This window comes from Pyrus communis, chromosome 17 (assembly GCF_963583255.1).
Source record: "Pyrus communis chromosome 17, drPyrComm1.1, whole genome shotgun sequence".
Classification (NCBI taxonomy): Eukaryota; Viridiplantae; Streptophyta; class Magnoliopsida; order Rosales; family Rosaceae; genus Pyrus; species Pyrus communis.
Genome location: NC_084819.1, coordinates 15449453 through 15468771, shown reverse-complemented (window position 1 = coordinate 15468771; position 19319 = coordinate 15449453). Strand labels below are relative to the sequence as shown.

At 37.6% G+C, this 19319-nt stretch overlaps 1 protein-coding gene across 1 annotated transcript; it reads left to right on the top strand.

Moving 5' to 3' along the window:
• The first annotated feature begins 801 nt into the window (after positions 1 to 801).
• Positions 802 to 7159, top strand: LOC137723045 (calcium-dependent protein kinase 13-like). Its single transcript, XM_068462196.1, has 7 exons — positions 802 to 1805; positions 3202 to 3345; positions 3461 to 3613; positions 4047 to 4162; positions 4255 to 4422; positions 6213 to 6443; positions 6565 to 7159. Exons 1-7 carry the CDS (start codon positions 1184 to 1186, stop codon positions 6712 to 6714), a joined length of 1584 nt encoding a protein of 527 aa, XP_068318297.1. The 5' UTR covers positions 802 to 1183; the 3' UTR covers positions 6715 to 7159.
• Positions 7160 to 19319: the final 12160 nt, after the last annotated feature.

Below are 19319 nucleotides of genomic sequence, written 5' to 3'. Positions count from 1 at the left end.
ATATAGAAATGCAAATTAATAAATTAATTAAGGCAGAATAATCAATAGCCAAAAGTTGAGGGGCACAAAAATAAAGTTGATTATTTAAATTGTAATTAACCCTATCAAATTGTCTGTTCTCTGGCTCTACCGTGCCACCTAGCTATAGGCGTTGGGTTAAATATAACAAAAATTAATTAAATTCCAGACCAAGTAAATGAACAACTATAGACGACACTCTGGAGAGGACTAAAAGTTCACAAGCTAAAAAATGGTTTAATTTTTTTAAAAACTTATTTCTAATTGAGGATTGGACTATAATTTTATGAAGCTCATCAGCATTATTTGGCCAAATGGGCTTTAGGGTGGCCAAATATAGCCCCCCTCTTAGCCTTTTTAAGGAATTGAGTTAGTCAGTTGCAATATTTTGTCAAAAATCAACGATTAAATTTGAAAACATCCAAATGTAGTTTAATTAAATTAACAAATAAATGTAAAGTAAACTTAAAACTAATAAATTATTAAAGGAGTTATGTTTAGTCTCTTGAGTTAGAGATGGTAATGAGTATGGCTTGACATTATTTATTTAAAAATAATATTTTGCAAAACTATAATTCTAAATGAAATTATATTTAACCATTTCGATTAGAGATGACTTCAACGTTCAAAGTATAGAGACAAATTTATAAATCTGTGCAATCATATAGCGTTACGGTCTACCAACAGAAAAATATTCAAACGCTAAATGTTATGTATCATAAAACTTGTTACATGTAAGTGATTGAGGAACTTTGTCTTCTTCGTTGTTCCCACACTCTCCGTCCCGCTCCCGACCGTTTAAACCCTCATGCTTGATTAGCCGACAAAAATCGCAGAACCAAGGAAGAACGGAAAATATTCTCCAAACATTTAATATTTAAACTCATAAAATAAATAAATCTCCAAAAAACTATCACTCTCCTCACTTCTTCTCACTCTACAGCAACGGTCCACCGTACACCGTCACTCCCACTTTTTGTAGACCAATTTCTCTCTTTCTCTCTCTAAACTTGCTTTGATTTCACACTTTCAGGAGTTCTCTGCTACTTTCTCTCTCTACCTCCAGGCTTAGGGTTTCGGCATTATCATGTGAAACCCTAGCTCGCCCAGGGCTAGTTAGGGTTTTGGCGAGATCCGTGCAGAGCTACCGACAGAGGGCGTTGCAATGGGAAATTGCTGCAGATCTCCGGCCGCTGTCGCCAGAGAGGACGTGAAATCGAACTTTTCCGGGCACGATCACGGCCGGAGGGACTCCAACGCCGGGAAGAAGGCTCCGACGACGGTGTTGACTGGCGTGCCGAAGGAGAATATAGAGGAGAAGTATTTGGTGGATCGGGAGCTCGGCCGGGGGGAGTTCGGCGTTACTTACCTCTGTATTGACCGCCATAGTCGTGAGCTCTTGGCCTGTAAGAGCATTTCGAAGCGGAAGCTCAGGACTGCCGTGGACGTCGAGGATGTGCGGCGCGAGGTGGCGATAATGCAGCACTTGCCGAAGAATTCGAGCATTGTGAGCTTGAAGGAGGCTTGCGAGGACGAGAACGCCGTGCATTTGGTGATGGAGTTGTGCGAGGGCGGTGAGCTCTTCGATCGGATTGTGGCGAGGGGGCATTATACGGAGCGGGCTGCGGCGGCCGTAACCAGGACCATTGTTGAGGTTGTACAGCTCTGCCACAAGCATGGAGTGATTCATAGGGACTTGAAGCCAGAGAACTTTTTGTTCGCCAACAAGAAGGAGAATTCGCCTCTCAAGGCCATTGATTTCGGCTTGTCTATATTCTTCAAACCAGGTACGCTTCCAATTTCGAATTTAGGGGTTTTGAAATTATGATGCTAAGCTTCAAATTGAAGTATTCACTGATATATATAGTATCTTCCTTGAATGTTTTGATTGTGACTACGCTTGCGATTTCGTTGGCTTATTATAACTGGTTAATGAATTCTATGGTATTTATCTTCAATGAATTGCCTGCTATGTAGAATGTAGTGCGATTCGTAATGCTTGGACTGAGTTTGACCATAATTTATAGTAGTTAGCCAGTAGTGCACTCGCATTTTTTGTTGTTTATTCAGTTGTCCAATACTATGCACAAGTGACTGCCTATTCGGCTCTTAGTTAAAATAGTTACATTTCAAAATTGACATTGTTAAGTTACTATCGAAGGTTTAAATGTGTAGCAAAAGCATTCGTTTCAGCTTTGCACAAGTTAAAGTTACAATATATGAACTACGATGAGCTTTATTTGTTACTTTGATATGCGATTTTAAAGGGTTGATATGTGCAAAAATGTATTGGCTGGGTTTGCTGTAATGCACCAGGGAATTAAGGGAATGACTCCAACTTAAAACAAAGTATGGGAGTTTAAGAGATGAAGACTTTGATAATTAACTTAATAAGGGTCTAATGATAAACTTGTAATCTTGTTATCCCAGTTTCATATTAGAGAAGTTGCATTGTTGTTGCAATCAATGTTCGCTCTTATGTTTTACACTTGTGTCTGGACTTGTCACACACTTACATCCTTTCCAAAGATTGTTTTTGTCTTTGATGCTCGAATCTTGTAGATTCCTTGTGTGTGTCAGCAAATAATGCTAAACAAACCTTAGGTATCTGAGGTTGGAAGTTAAAGTTCTCTTTTGAAATGAGTTAGGAAAAAAATCTGATCTCACTCCTTCATTCAAGTAATGACAAAGCTTGAAATAGTTCTTCAATTAGCTGCCAACAGAGTAAGCAGGTTATTAGCGTTAAACAGACATTGAATGAAATAAGTTTTTTCAGAGGCAGAACATGAGGGTTTGAAGAAATGGATACTCAAGAGAACATGGGTTTTTGAGATATATGAAGAGATGGAATGATGGATACCCAAGAACCAGAACATGGGTATTCGAAGAAATAAATTTTTCTATTTCTGATATGAAATAAAGACTTTATAAAGTGGAAAAGGCTATGAGTTACAACAATAACATCTAACTGTGAACAAGAAGTCCAAATAAGTAGATTTCTCCTAATGCCTATTGGGTGTGGTAAGCAGGAAATTCCCAAGTCTTGTTACTGTTATTGGTAACTACAACATTGCAAGCATGAATTTCTGCTGTTTTTTTTCTAAATTATGCTAATTGAGGTACATTTTCTTGTCATATGCATGGATGTTGCTATCTTCTTATTAACTTCTACAAAAAATTTAGGTGAGCGGTTCTCAGAAATTGTTGGAAGTCCATACTACATGGCTCCTGAGGTGCTCAAGAGGAATTACGGGCCAGAAATAGATATATGGAGTGCAGGAGTTATACTGTATATTTTGTTGTGTGGGGTGCCCCCTTTTTGGGCTGGTAATTATATCTTCCATTTACCCTCTCTTTCTCTCCAATATCTTCCTCACCCCCTTGAGGAGGGGAGTTTGTTCTGTAAAGAGCTTTGCATTTTACATTGTGTACTTCTATGCAGAGTCTGAACAAGGGGTTGCACAGGCCATTCTACGTGGGCTGATAGATTTCAAGCGTGATCCATGGCCCAATATTTCGGAGAGTGCCAAGAGTTTAGTTAGGCAAATGTTGGAGCCAGACCCAAAGCTACGATTGACTGCGAAGCAAGTTCTTGGTATTGCATCTTTTTGTGATGTTCATATACTTTGTGATAGGGATCCATTGCACAATTTTAATGTGGCAATTGAGCAAGCTCTCTTGTTTATATTATGAAGAGTTTATGCTGTTAAAAGGGTTAATGTATTCTTCATATGATTTGAAATATATATCAAGTATTGCATTTAACAAAACTCTAGATAGGTATCTTGGTACATGAGAAAGAAATTTAGACATGCGTAAACAATGCAATGGTGTGGACAGCTACATTTCTGATCTTAAGGATGACAATATGCCAGTCTCCAAATGGAGGAAAGCTTATGTTTTCCCCTAGATTCCCACTGAAGAACTATAGGAATTTTGTATTGTTTGTCCTGTATAGGAAGAACGTATAGTTGTGTCTTGCTTGCTTTAAGTTAGTACCTAATGTGTCTTACTTTCTCCTTTTTCAGAGCATCCTTGGCTCCAAAATGCTAAGAAAGCACCGAACATTCCCCTTGGAGATGTTGTCAAGTCAAGGCTCAAGCAGTTTTCAATGATGAACAGATTCAAAAGAAAGGCCTTGAGGGTTGGTTGACTGCTCTTACAAACTTTCTAATATGTTTGGTGTATTGTACTATGTTTCAATGCAAGTACTAATTTACGTGGAACTTCAAACAGGTTATTGCAGATTTCTTTTCCGTTGATGAAGTTGAAGACAGTAAGGAGATGTTTAAGAAGATAGACACTGATAATGATGGAATTGTTTCAATTGAAGAATTGAAATCTGGACTTCGGAATTTTGGATCCCAGCTTGCCGATTCTGACATTCAGTTGCTTATTGAAGCAGTGAGTATTGCTTCATTGTTAACTCTTATCAAAATTAGTTCTAGCATTGCACCAACTATTACATAATCTAGTATGCATTAAGCAATTAAGTTATATATTGATAATTTGATATTGAGCTTTACATGGTTCTCGCTTTGTTAATAGACCAATACTTATCCTCCAATCCATTCTGTTCAAAGGGATTAATCTTATATTAATTAGACATGTTCTTAGGGTGGGGGTGTTAAAGCAAATACGCATTAGTTAGATTTAGATACAACATTTGTTAGGTATCAAATATCCGCACCTAATGCTTAAATTTTTTGGGTTAGATATTCATTTATTACGTATTTAACAAATTCAACCAATGCACTTTATAAGATCAAGGACAGACCTAGGAAACAAAATTTTCTTCTAGTCCCGTGTACAGTAGGAAACAATACTCTAAAGATGCATTCTAAGGAAGGCCAAATTGGGTAAATGATCCTTGTGGTCATAAGGTATTCGGAAGATCTGTGCTAAAAAAACTCGGATTTAAACCCCTGTGGTGTACTCCGTTAGCAAATTTAGTCCAAAAGTGATTTTTCCGTTAACTATCTGTTAATACATGGGTAAAATTGTACTTTGACGTGTAAACCCTATTATTAACCCTATTAAAAAAATAAAAAATAAAAAAAAAAAAAAACCAACCAAACAAAACAAACCCAGAACCTCCCCTGCGACCCACTTCTCCATCTCCTCCCTCTTCACCTCCCATCCCTTCTCTCTCCCCAAACCCAACCAAGGAAATTTCAGTATAAAGTTATAAACTGACCAACCAGTAATGTAGATCAGGTGCTTTGCATTAGTAATTGCATCAAAGATGTCTTCCCAACATCTGTGGGGCTCGTAACGTTTGCCTCCAGCAAGAGGAATTTTAGGAATAAATTTATCTGGGATATAAGCATCTTGGTAAAGGGAAACCTTACACCCTTGTCTCTGTGAGAAAAATGTAAACGGAACTCTAGGAAACTTAGTATACCCTTGTCTCTATGGACAGTGATAGTACGAAGGTGGGTTGGGGGTGAAGAGGAAGGAGTGGGTTTGGGGAGAGAGAATGGATGGGAGGTGAAGAGGGAGGAGATGGAGAAGTGGGTCGCGGGGGGGGGGGGGGGGGGGGAGGTTCTGGGTTTGTGGTTTTTTTTTATTTATTATTTTTAAATAGGGTAAATAATAGGGTTTACACGTCAAAGTACAATTTTACCCATGTATTAACAGATAGTTAACGTAAAAATCACTTTTGGACTAAATTTGCTAATGGAGTACATCACAGGGGTTTAAATCCGAGTTTTTTTAGCACAAGGGCTATCTTCCGAATACCTTATGACCACAGGGATCATTTATCTGATTTGGCCTTCTAAGGAATAATGACTAAGTCATCTGTAGGTCCAAATTGTAAGATTATTCCTTCGTGGAGATTTGTACTACTGTACTAGATACATTCTTCCCCATTTGGGCCCAGACTTCTAAACCCAAATATTTTTCACTTTGAATGCAAATTTTATGTTTTGATGGAAAAGGTAATGTAGGTGTAGGGAAAAGGAACAATCGGTGAAGCTGATGATAAAGCATACATATCTTGTTGTAATTTATATGGATTTTCTGTTTTCATGTCGTGTTTGGTAGTTTACCACTGACTTTGTGTCATTGATTCTCAATGACCTTTGTTCCTGCTGCATGGTCACTTTTTCGAAATTACCGAATGAGAAACATAATTTCCATAGGTATATCTGTATTTTCTGGTTTTAATTTGATTAGTTTGTTGGTAACAGGTTGATACTAATGGGAAGGGTACTCTGGACTGTGGAGAATTTATTGCTGTTACCCTCCACCTACAGAGAATGGCAAATGATGAGCACCTTCACAAGGCATTTTCCTACTTTGACAAGAATAACAATGGCTATATTGAACCAGACGAGCTCAGGGATGCATTGATGGAAGATGGGGCGGATGATTGTACAGATGTAGCAAATGACATATTCCAAGAAGTGGACACAGACAAGGTGAGGACTCGAGGAGCAATTGCGTCTTACACTCTTACCATGACATTGCGATGACGAACTTTTTTTTTTTTTTTTCCCCAACTTGTGATGACAAACTGATGTTATTGTTTTGTTGATGAAGGATGGGCGTATCAGCTATGAAGAATTTGTCGCCATGATGAAAACCGGGACAGATTGGAGAAAGGCTTCTCGTCATTACTCAAGAGGGAGATTCAACAGTCTAAGCATAAAGCTGATGAAGGATGGTTCCATAAATTTGGGGAATGAGTGAAAGCATAGACAAGTTTGGTAATTGGATTGTTGATGCAAAAGAAGTAATTCGGTCTTTTCGACACATCAGCGAAGTCATTCGTCTTTTCGGCACATCAGCTTCTTTGCTTTCAATTGTGATTATTGTAAGGGTCCCTTGATTTAGACGGGGCTCCTTTTTGCTTGGGTGCCATACAAGTTGGATCGTGGAGGGGGGATGGGTACGTTCGTTTGTCCCTGCAATCGTCTAACGGTGTAAAAACACGGTACCTCGTGGCAACGACACAGCATGTATGTATGGTTTTTCTCTGTTAATCTTGTACGCTCCAACGTTTTGTAGCTGTATTTTGCTTGATCATATTGGATTGAACTACATCAGCGTGCGTTTTCTGGACAACACGAGTACCTCATTGTTTGGCTAAAAGGCCTTCCCAATTAAATCCATTTCTCCAAGGACTAGCTGAATAAAGTCACAACTCAACGAAATCCTAAACCTTGGAATTTCCTTTCATTTATAAGCACTAATCCGTAATCGGGTGACTTGCTGAATAAGTCATGTTTACCTTCGCTTTTATGGAATATTGAAAACTTGTTTGGTAACTATTTTTATATTTTCAAACAAATGGGAACTAAAATTAAAATCAAGCCCAAATTTAAAACCTCTTCATTCCCAAATTCCATGCTAGTAACGTCAGAAAGCGTGCATCGCAATTCAATCCTGGCTTGAACACGGTTGCTTGACTTTCATGTTCGACCATGGATACAGCCCGAGCCTCGAGACCCTCATACCACCCTTGGGACGTACCTGAACGAGAGTCAAACCTTTTTTGGTTACTAAAATGTAGCGTTTTAAAATAGTTAGAAATGATCAAACTTGGAAGTTTAAAATTAGCGTGGGGGCATAATGGGCAAAGAAATGGATTCTTGATGAGTTATTTCTCCAGTAATTAGAATACCATTCGCAGCAAAGATTTATTGCTCACAACTAAAGAAGAATATCAATACCTGTCACTCTCATGTGTTAAATTAAGAGTTGAGTCCTCATATTCTGTTGGCCCACCTATGTTTTCATTTTCGTATTGTCATTTTGCATTAAAATTCTAATTCTTATTTTGATTCTGATTATGAATAAGTAAACATGTGATTATCATTTATTTAGTTGTTGACTTGTTATTGGGCTTCTAGCCTCACATTTTACCTAAACAAAGAAAAAACTTATTCAAAGCATTTCCCATTGCCAGTCTTCACATTGCCTTAATTTATGTTAGTATTCTCTCTATTCTTTATTATTTTTAATCAAGAATCTGATTGGCCGTAAAAGAGAAGTGGGTTGTGATTGCAAACCGAAACCCGACCCAATTAGACAAGCATAATAAGGCTATGTGCAGACTCTATTTTTCCAATGTAACAAGAAAATGGCATCGAAGTGATCGGCCCGAACCGAGTGGTAGAAGCCATTCCTCCTAATGACTTCTTGATCCAATCCCAGGGAACAGATTGCAAAACATTAACTAGTAAAATTTGTCTGTTACCTGTTGATGTTAATATGTTGTTATTATCCTTTTTTCTTTTCCTTTTTTTTTGTCAGTTGAACAGTTTCATATGCTTTTATACGTATAATAAATAATATTTTGTTGCAGTTCTATCAGATTAGGAATATGATTATGTAAATTCTAGTATATCTAGGAGTATCTTGTAGTTACATATTAGAAGTTGATTACCTATTAAGAGATGTAATCCTATAAGGGCAATGATTATACCCTTCATACTACTATAAATAAAGGCATAAGTAGGCCTGGCAAACGGGTCGTGTCTGTCGTGTTCGTGTCGTTTTCGTGTAACACCTGTTATCTTAACGGGTCGTGTCGTGTCACACCCGTTATCTTAACGGGTCCTTAACAGGTCGTGTCACTTTACCCAACGGGTAAAGTGACCCGACCCGTTATGACCCGTTAAGAAAAAAATATATTTTTTTTAAAATTTGCACATACCACACATTGCGACATAAATATTACTTGAAAACATTAAAACATTTCTCGTTCAAGTACTATATCTACACTCGAAAATGAAAGCCTAATAAAAAAAATAATACATACACTACTAATCTATTACAAATATTAAATGTGCAAGGATAAAGAGTTTTTGTTTTTAAGATTGTCCCGTTACTTGATCTCTGAATGTTTTTTTTTTTGTGATTTTTTGCTGATGTGATCTCCAAGCATATACAAACAATTTTGACGGTTTGGATCGTTGAAATTAGTTTTGGAGAATTCGTAAAACAATAGATTGACTAATACTTAGAGTTTATTTATACTTTCATTAAGTATAACATAAGATTTTGTGGTATCCACTTGTGTAAATATTTTAAATTGAAGATCGAATTCATTCATTGTATTCATATAGGGTCAAGGAGTGTAGTTATAAAAAATCATCAAAATCGGAGTTAAAATAACCATTAAATCGTGATTTTTCGTTTATAACCGTTGAAAAACATTGTCCTGTTACTTGATCTCTGAATGTTACTTGATCTCTGAATGTTTTTTTTTTGTGATTTTTTGCTGATGTGATCTTCAAGCATATACAAACAATTTTGACGGTTTGGATCGTTGAAATTAGTTTTGGAGAATTCGTAAAACGATAGATTGACTAACACTTAGAGTTTATTTATACTTTTATTAAGTATAACATAAGATTTTGTGGTATCCACTTGTGTAAATATTTTAAATTGAAGATCGATTTCATTCATTGTATTCATATAGGATCAAGGAGTGTAGTTATAAAAAATCATCAAAATCGGAGTTAAAATAACCGTTAAATCGTGATTTTTCGTTTATAACCGTTGAAAAGCTTTGTCCCGTTACTTGATCTCTGAATGTTTTTTTTTTGTGATTTTTTGCTGATGTGATCTCCAAGCATATACAAACAATTTTGACGGTTTGGATCGTTGAAATTAGTTTTGGAGAATTCGTAAAACGATAGATTGACTAACACTTAGAGTTTATTTATACTTTTATTAAGTATAACATAAGATTTTGTGGTATCCACTTGTGTAAATATTTTAAATTGAAGATCGAATTCATTCATTGTATTCATATAGGGTCAAGGAGTGTAGTTATAAAAAATCATCAAAATCAGAGTTAAAATAACCGTTAAATCGTGATTTTTCGTTTATAACCGTTGAAAAGCTTTGTCCCGTTACTTGATCTTTGAATGTTTTTTTTTTTTTGTGATTTTTTGCTGATGTGATCTCCAAGCATATACAAACAATTTTGACTGTTTGGATCGTTGAAATTAGTTTTGGAGAATTCGTAAAACGATAGATTGACTAACACTTAGAGTTTATTTATACTTTTATTAAGTATAACATAAGATTTTGTGCTATCCACTTGTGTAAATATTTTAAATTGAAGATCGAATTCATTCATTGTATTCATATAGGGTCAAGGAGTGTAGTTATAAAAAATCATCAAAATCGGAGTTAAAATAACCGTTAAATCGTGATTTTTCGTTTAGAACCGTTGAAAAGCTTTGTCCCGTTACTTGATCTCTGAATGTTTTTTTTTTGTGATTTTTTGCTGATGTGATCTCCAAGCATATACAAACAATTTTGACGATTTAGATCGTTGAAATTAGTTTTGGAGAATTCGTAAAACGATAGATTGACTAACACTTAGAGTTTATTTATACTTTCATTAAGTATAACATAAGATTTTGTGGTATCCACTTGTGTAAATATTTTAAATTGAAGATCGAATTCATTCATTGTATTCATATAGGGTCAAGGAGTGTAGTTATAAAAAATCATCAAAATCAGAGTTAAAATAACCGTTAAATCGTGATTTTTCGTTTATAACCGTTGAAAAGCTTTGTCCCGTGACTTGATCTTTGAATGTTTTTTTTTTGTGATTTTTTGCTGATGTGATCTCCAAGCATATACAAACAATTTTGACGGTTTGGATCGTTGAAATTAGTTTTGGAGAATTCGTAAAACGATAGATTGACTAACACTTAGAGTTTATTTATACTTTTATTAAGTATAACATAAGATTTTGTGGTATCCACTTGTGTAAATATTTTAAATTGAAGATCGAATTCATTCATTGTATTCATATAGGGTCAAGGAGTGTAGTTATAAAAAATCATCAAAATCGGAGTTAAAATAACCGTTAAATCGTGATTTTTCGTTTATAACCGTTGAAAAGCTTTGTCCCGTTACTTGATCTCTGAATGTTTTTTTTTTTGTGATTTTTTGCTGATGTGATCTCCAAGCATATACAAACAATTTTGACGGTTTGGATCGTTGAAATTAGTTTTGGAGAATTCGTAAAACGATAGATTGACTAACACTTAGAGTTCATTTATACTTTCATTAAGTATAACAAAAGATTTTGTGGTATCCACTTGTGTAAATATTTTAAATTGAAGATCGAATTCATTCATTGTATTCATATAGGGTCAAGGAGTGTAGTTATAAAAAATCATCAAAATCAGAGTTAAAAATAACCGTTAAATTGTGATTTTTCGTTTATAACCGTTGAAAAGCTTTGTCCCGTTACTTGATCTCTGAATGTTTATTTTTTATGATTTTTTGTTGATGTGATCTCAAAGCATATACAAACAAGTTTGACGGTTGGGATCGTTGAAATTAGTTTTGGAGAATTCGTATGCCATCAATCAAGTTCCGTGTGTGTGTGTGTGTATATATATTTATTAAGTAGATTTAAATCTATTTATTTTGTACGTATAAATTATAATTGACTGGTACACGGAATAGTACATACATCACGTGTCACGTGTGTCATTATAAAAATAGTGAGATATGTCATGACAGTCATGTGTGTGATAAAAAGTTAATAACTTTAAAAAAAAAAAAATTTCTCACCACTTCTATTAATTTTCATTTTTCCCTCTCTTTTTTGTTTCCTTTTCAACTTTTTCTTATCATTTTCACTTTTCCCTCTAACATCTTTCCCTAATTCCCTCACTTTTTTGTTTTATTTTCAACTTTTCTTAACATTTTCATTTTCCCTCCATTTTTTTTTTCAAAAAGGGCGGCAAGTTGGCAAATGGCAATGGCAAGAAATTGATTATTGAAATTTGAGAATGGAAACAAATCACATCTGAGTCCTGACGCATCAAATTTCAATGGATGCAAAATCATGCAAATATGCAATGCATGATCATGCATATTAAATTATTAATTAATAATTATTATAGTTTTTATAAAATTTAATATATATATATATATAATTAGTATAGATAGACTTAATATTTTGGGAGTATAATTATTATAGTATATATAATTATTATAATTGACACACCCCGACCGAGATCGGAGCGTGCTGGCCGTCACACGAAGGTGACGTAGCCATGTGCACGTGCGGAAGCTAATAAAGTAGTAATAAAAGGTACGAATAATTAAAAACTAGCATACAAAGTACTAGAATAAGTGCTAGTATGTGCGGTACAATTCCAGAGCAGGTCTATAGCAGCCCAACAAAAACGACAACAGTAGTATGCCCGAAGGCGACCCTACAAGGGTGAGTGTCTGTCAGAAACGCCGAAAAGCCCTCTGGGGAAACCACCGCAACGGCTAAGCAACTAGAACCTGGAGGGGCGCAAAACAAAAGCGTGAGTGGGCAAAAACAAAGCTTTCGAAAACCATTTATAAAATACTTTCTAACCCCTCGCCGTAAAACCTGTATACTTCCCAGAAAATATATATACGCATAGTACAAGTGCTAAGCATGCTCAAATATATGCCATATGCTCGATAATATGCCATGCCGACATCTCATAAAGATATGCAAGTGCTCAGGTATAATCTTATCAACATCGTGTAATCTGGCAGCCGGAGTCACCTAACGTGACCTGTACGGCTGCATATAGAGCTCTAATCTCAATCTCAATATCTGAACCTGACCACGAGTCGGAACCACCTAAAGTGGTCTGTACGACAGGACTGGGTGTAAATAAGTGCTACGATCACGTGAAGCCTGGGCGAATAATCGCGGGTCACCTACAAGTCGGAACCACCTAATGTGGTCTGTACGACAGGCCTGTGCACCTAGCTTGGATCCAAGCTGAGCCTAAGGTGCGAGAGGTGAACATCACGTGAAAGCCTGTGCCCTGCTCAGGGCGGGAGCACTAACACCGGGGGTGCAGGTTATGAGCTCTCTAAACATCTCAAACAACTGCTGAAAGTAAATGCGAATACCACTTACCTGGCACTTACCTGTGCGTCCACAGCACCCAATATGCATATATGTATGTATGCCACTACTAATGCGTGCAATGATGCATAAACGATAATAATAACATGCATGGCATAAGGCAAATAACCCTTTTTAAATCAATTTCTGGGAATATAAATGTATATAGGTATATACGGAAAACAAAAGCCCACTCACTGGTATGTAGAAGGGTCGTAGCCCCCCTGTCTCGCGTGTGCACGCTCGTCCTCGGGGTACGTGTCACCTAAATGCGAAACAACTATAAAAACGTTAATTTTAAAGCACATAACCCGTTTCTCGTAAAAACTTCTCATACATTGCTCAAAATGGACAAATGAATATACCAACGTGCTCTACACAACCTCAGGATCACAACCATATTTTTAAAAATAATTTTTGGACCCCGCACGCGCCCCCACGCGCCAGCACAGGCACGGACCCACGCGCCCCCACGCGCGGCCACGTGCCAGGCACACTGACGGTGTCAACAGACGCCGTCAGGAATATTCCGTCAAACTGACGGAATATTCCGTCAAACTTAACCCCTGCCGTCAGGAATATTCCGTTAAACTTAACGGAATATTCCTGCTTCTTCTCCGGCCAGCCCCCCGACGCCGGCGCCGTCGCCGTCGCCGGCACCGTCGCCGGAAACCTGCAAATCGCTCTAACTCTCACGTTTTCCCACCTTTTTCCACGTTTCTTGCACCAATTTAAAGCTCTAAACTAGTAGAACACAACCAAACACATTTTAAGGTCTAAAACTCACTAGATTATACCTGTGCAAGCTTCCCAAAACCGGCCAACTCCACCACCAAGGATCCTTACGTCCAAATTCAACCAACGAGCCACTCCCAAGCTCCTGGGAACCTCACGAACACAACCACAAGCTCAGAAATCCCTAAAACTCAATGTATAAACTTTGCATGAACAGTACTCAAAACGGAGTTTAAGAAATCGACGTGAAAACGTCGATGTTCTCACCTGAAAATGATATATTCGTGCTCCCCTCGACCTCACGATCACAACTCCACCCTTGGTTTCCTCGATCTGCTACGAAATAATGGTTCTTGGTGTGTGTCCGTACGTATACAGTGGCAATGGGAGCTCGGGGGAGAGAAAGACAGGGAGAAGACAGAGGGAGAGAGAGACAGCAGTGTCAGTGTGTGTGTGGGAGTGTGTAAGGTTCCAAACACATGCCCCAACACTCCAAACAACCCACAACGTGACAAAAATCGAACTAGGGGCAAAATTGTAATTTCACACGTACGTTTTTAAAAATCCCGGGACGGGATGTCACAATAATTATTATAAATTTTATAGTTAATTTAATATATATATATATATATATATATTTATTATAATTTTTAGGGGTATAAAATTGTAAAATTAATGTATATAATTATTACAGTATTTTTTTAGGGTTATAAAATTATAAAAATAATATTCTGCTTATCGTGTATCGTGTTTACCCACGTGTATACCCGACCCAACCCGTTATCTTAACAGGTGCTTATCGGGTTACCCGATAAGACCCGATTCGTTATCGTGTCGACCCAAACACCTGTTAATTTCGTGTCGTGTCGTGTCGGGTTATCGGGTCGTGTCAGAAATTGCCAGGCCTAGGCATAAGGAGGTGATACAATACACATCTCAGAATTAAATCTCTCTCTCTCTCTCTCTTGTTGCCGCTGGCCCCCTCTCTTTATTCCTTAGATCGCTCAGTTAATTAGGCCTACAACACATTATTAAAACGCTCTTGCCAGAAGCTAAGGAACTGAAGGATCGTAGGAGGAGGCTATCTTCCACATATTCAAGAGCTCTCAATTGTTTTTCTGCCAATCAGGTTCTTTTAAAATAAATTAAGATATTTGAAAAAACCTTGAAGCATGAAAACATTTCCTATGGTGCATGAACCCCCTATATTTATATTTTCCTTCCAATTATATATATCGTATATATGTTCATATATTTTGTCAATATATATAATTTTTCATGCATTACGCATAATAAAAAAAATAAATAAAATAAATAAAACCAAAATTGGGTAATTTTTTTTAGCACCACCATGCTAGCCTGAAGCCCACATTTGAAACCTAGCTGCGGTTAGGGTTTCTTTGCACACCCGCATGCCTTTTGGGCTTGGACCTGTGGCCTGTAGCCATGATTAGGGCTGCTCCTAGTAGCCACCTGAGCCCATTAAACTCTATAGGGCCTTGCCTTACTCACAGCACCCATGCCCACCATGTTTTGACCATGGTTTTTCGAACCCAATACTAAGTTTTGGCATTCTAATTTTTTTTGCTTCTACGATCGACCCCAAATGGTCTCAATCTATTGAATTAATTAAAGTGACTAGCAGTCCACTAATCTGACAATTAATCCGAAATTATTGGCATGAAGCTCACTTTTTGGCATTAACGATTCAATAAATTATTTTGTCTCTTTGAACCGTTGACCATCTTTCGTAGTCCCGAAACACTCACACTTAGGTTCCTGAAGCAATCCACAAATCCACTACACTTTATTGTATATGGTATTATGTGTTCTCGCAGGTACCCTTATATATATGAACTAAAACGTTCATAACTAAATCGAACTTGTAGTTTCGAATTTAGTGCCTTTGAAACTTGAAGTTTTCATTCAAAACTTACCACATGAAACCTGTAACTTTCATGCATAAATTAAACCAATACATGTCTATAGAACCTCAAATGTTCTACAATCTATGTCTATGGCTTTCCAGATGACTAACCATGTTTTGTTGTACTCTCTGTTTAGGGTCATGTCGAACTTGAACAAGTTCGATTTCACCGCTCTGGAAGTCTCCGGAAGAAATTACCTGAAGTGGGTTCAAGACGTGAAACTTTATCTTACTGTAAAAAGTCTTAGAGTTACCATTGAGGAACCAATTGACGATGCACCTGTCGACGAAGCTCAGAAAGCTATTGCTATGATCTTCATCCGAAAACACATCCATGATGCACTGTAGATTGAGTACCTCATAAAGGAGGATCCACGTACCCTCTGGCTCGCCTTGGCAGATCGCTTTGATCACTAGAAAGACATTTTATTGCCTGAAGCAAGTTATGACTGGCAGCATTTACGCTTCCAAGACTTTATGTCTGTGAATGAATACAACTATGAAGTTTATAGAATCTGATCACTGCTTAAGTTTTGTAACAAGGACTTAACCGAACAGGATCTCTTGGAGAAGACTTATTCGATCTTCAATGCCATCATTATTGTCCTGTAGCAACAATACAGGGCACATAAGTTCACCAAATTTTTAGATTTGATATATCTTCTACTTCTTGCTAAAAAGCAGAACCAGCTTTTGATGAAGAATCATCAAGCTCGACCTACCAGCTCAAACACTGTGCCTAAAGCGCACGCGACAACTTTTAGCAGCCATAACCGATAGAGATCCTGTTGTGGCCATGGGAAAGGGAAAGGGCGAAGCCTCACCACGAGCCCAAGGTCCACCACACAGAGGCCCATCCAAGGGAGGAAATTTGACCTAGAAGCGCCAACCCCTTGCCTCGAAGGCCCCAAACTTCAAGAACAAAGGAAAATATACCGTTCAATCGGATTCCATTGAATTGGACATGTGCTACCGCTGTGGATCAAGAGATCATTGGTCACGTGTATGCCGAGCTACCCTCAATGCCATTGCCAAGTATCATTCCTGTCGTGAGTCCAACATTGCGCATGTAGAAATCCCCGAAGTGGCTACTACAACTCTGAGGGTTTCAGATTTTCAGGAGGTATCCGTTCCTATGGAAGAATAAATTTTAGACATGTTTTTAAGGTGTTTAACCCCTAGTGGTCGAATCCCCACCTAAATTTTCTAGGCTTGTGTTTTAATTTTGAACAATTTTTCTATGGATATTATTTCTTGAATTGATTAATTGAATGAATGGAGTTATATTTATGCATGTAACCGATTCAATTAATCTATTTCTAGGTATGACTAATGGGGAAGTTAGTTGTCTGGCTGATAGTGCAACTACACACACCATATTGCATGAGAAACAGTATTTTACTAACTTCGTACCTAAGAATGCACCTTTGACAACCCTCTTAGGCCCATCCAACCTGATAAAAAGATACAGAAAGGCCTGTATAATGTTGTCCAATGGTACTGAATTAACCATTAAGAGGCACTCTATTCTCCACGTTCTGGAAAAACGTTGCTGAGTTTTAGAGATATTCGAGATAATCAATATCATGTTGAAACCACTGAAAATAATTGTTCTGAATTTCTTTGTATCACTTTTTACCAATATGGCAGGAAGCATCTTCACTAGAAGCTGGAACATCTCCTGAGTGGGTTGTACATAACAACCATTCGAGTTATAGAGACACACTATGTGGCCAGCCCTAGTACTGGCTTCCAGGACACTTTACTGCTTTGACATGATCGAATGGGACACCTCGGACGAGATATGATGTGTCGTATCCTCAAAGCATCTCATGGGCATCACTTCAAATCTTATTCCAGCCATTCGCTTTGCAAAGCAGGTTCGTTAGGGAAATTGAACATTCAACCCTTAATTACAAAGATTATTCATGACCCCCTTAAATTACGACCCCCTTAAATTTCTTCAGAGGATTCAAGGGGATATTTGTGGACCTATCCAATTAACATGTAGACCATTTAGATACTTTATGGTGTTGGTTGATGCATTGACACGATGATCACATGTCTTCTTATTGTCCACATGCAATACTGCATTTGTGAAACTCCGAGCACAAATTATTAAGCTTAAGGCTCACCACCCTGATTATCCGATCAAGTCAATTCGACTAGATAATGCTAGAGAGTTTACGTCACAGACCTTTGATGATTATTGCATGTCTGTTGGGATTGAAGTTGAACATCATGTACCCCATGTTTATACCCAAAACGGCTTGACAGAAGCTTTCATAAAGCACCTTTAAACGATATCTCGGACTTTGGTTATGATAACCAATTTGCTGGTATCTGCCTGGGGCCATGCAATATTGCACGCAAGCTATGTTGGTCCGCCTGAGGCCCACCGCTACCCAACCTCATTCACAATTACAGTTGGTTACTAGATACGAGCTTGACGTCTCGCATTTACGTGTGTTTAGGTGCACAATCTATGTGCCAATATAGCCGCCACTATGTACCAAATTGGGTCCCCAAAGAAAAATGAGAATTTATGTCGGTTATGGTTTGGCATCCATTATTTGCTGCTTAGAGCCATTGACAAGATATCTCTTTACCACATGTTGTGCAGATTATCACTTTGATAAGACAGTCTTCCTGTTGTTAGGGGGAGATAAGATCATTAACGGTCCTATAGAATGCCGTGAATTCTCGTGGATTACTCCCACTATGTCTCATTTAGATCCCCACACACCTCAGTCTGAAACTGAAGTGCGACGCATTATAGATCTTCAGAGCATTGCTCAAAGCATGCCGGATGCTTTTACTAATCTAGCAAAGATGATGAGATCACATATACTCGATGCAAATGCATTTATAAGGATGGACATACCGATCGTACGCCGTAAGATTTATGTGGTCGACATATATTACAATAATTGGAAAATCGGAATGTGACTTCTTAATGAACATATAAGGGCATAATTCATTGTTCACATATCCCCGACTAGTCAAATACTTACTCAAACGGTTATACCACATTCTTCTGGATTGCTTCAAAACGTAGAGTTAACGCCTCAGCCGATTTGAGAGTGTGTTCCGAGGTTTGGAAATATTTGATCCAATCAATGTAAAACCTTCAGGAACTTTCATATAAATTTTTGTATCAAGATCCTTATAAAGATACACAGTTACTACGTCCATCAGCTGCATACTCAGTTTTTCGGAAACTACCAAATTGATAAGGTAGCGAAAAGTAATCACATCCATAACGGGTGAATAAGTTTAGTTATAGTCAATCCCGGGGCGTTGTGAGAAGCATTACGCAATAAGATGAGCTTTGTAATTCACAATTTGGTTCTGCTCATTATGCTTCCGAACGAAAACCCACTTGTCGCCAACGAGCTTCACATTTGGAGGAATAGGAGCTACAGGTCCAAACACTTTACGTTTCGCAAGTGAATCAAGTTCAACTTGGATTGTTTGTTTCAAGTTTGAACAATCGGTTCTACATCGACATTCATCAACGGAACGGGGTTCAATGTTATCGTTCAACATAATCTCAATAGCTACTACATATGCTAATGCATTGTCAACGATCATCTCATTTCTACACCAAACATCATCTAAACTATTATAATAGACCAAAATCTCACGATTCTCAGGAGGTGGATGTGTCTCTTTAAGGACATTTCCATAATCTAGAATTTCCTCATGAGTTGGATAGAATGATTAAGTGACAGTCGGATTCACAGTAGGCTC

What these genes read in the sequence shown, in the direction of transcription:
- LOC137723045 (XM_068462196.1), top strand. Translation starts at nt 1,184, where the DNA reads ATGGGAAATTGCTGCAGATCTCCGGCCGCTGTCGCCAGAGAGGACGTG. An exon ending in GACTGCGAAGCAAGTTCTTG is followed by an intron (nt 3,614 to 4,046) that starts GTATTGCATCTT and finishes CTCCTTTTTCAG; the next exon opens with AGCATCCTTGGCTCCAAAAT. An exon ending in TCAAAAGAAAGGCCTTGAGG is followed by an intron (nt 4,163 to 4,254) that starts GTTGGTTGACTG and finishes AACTTCAAACAG; the next exon opens with GTTATTGCAGATTTCTTTTC.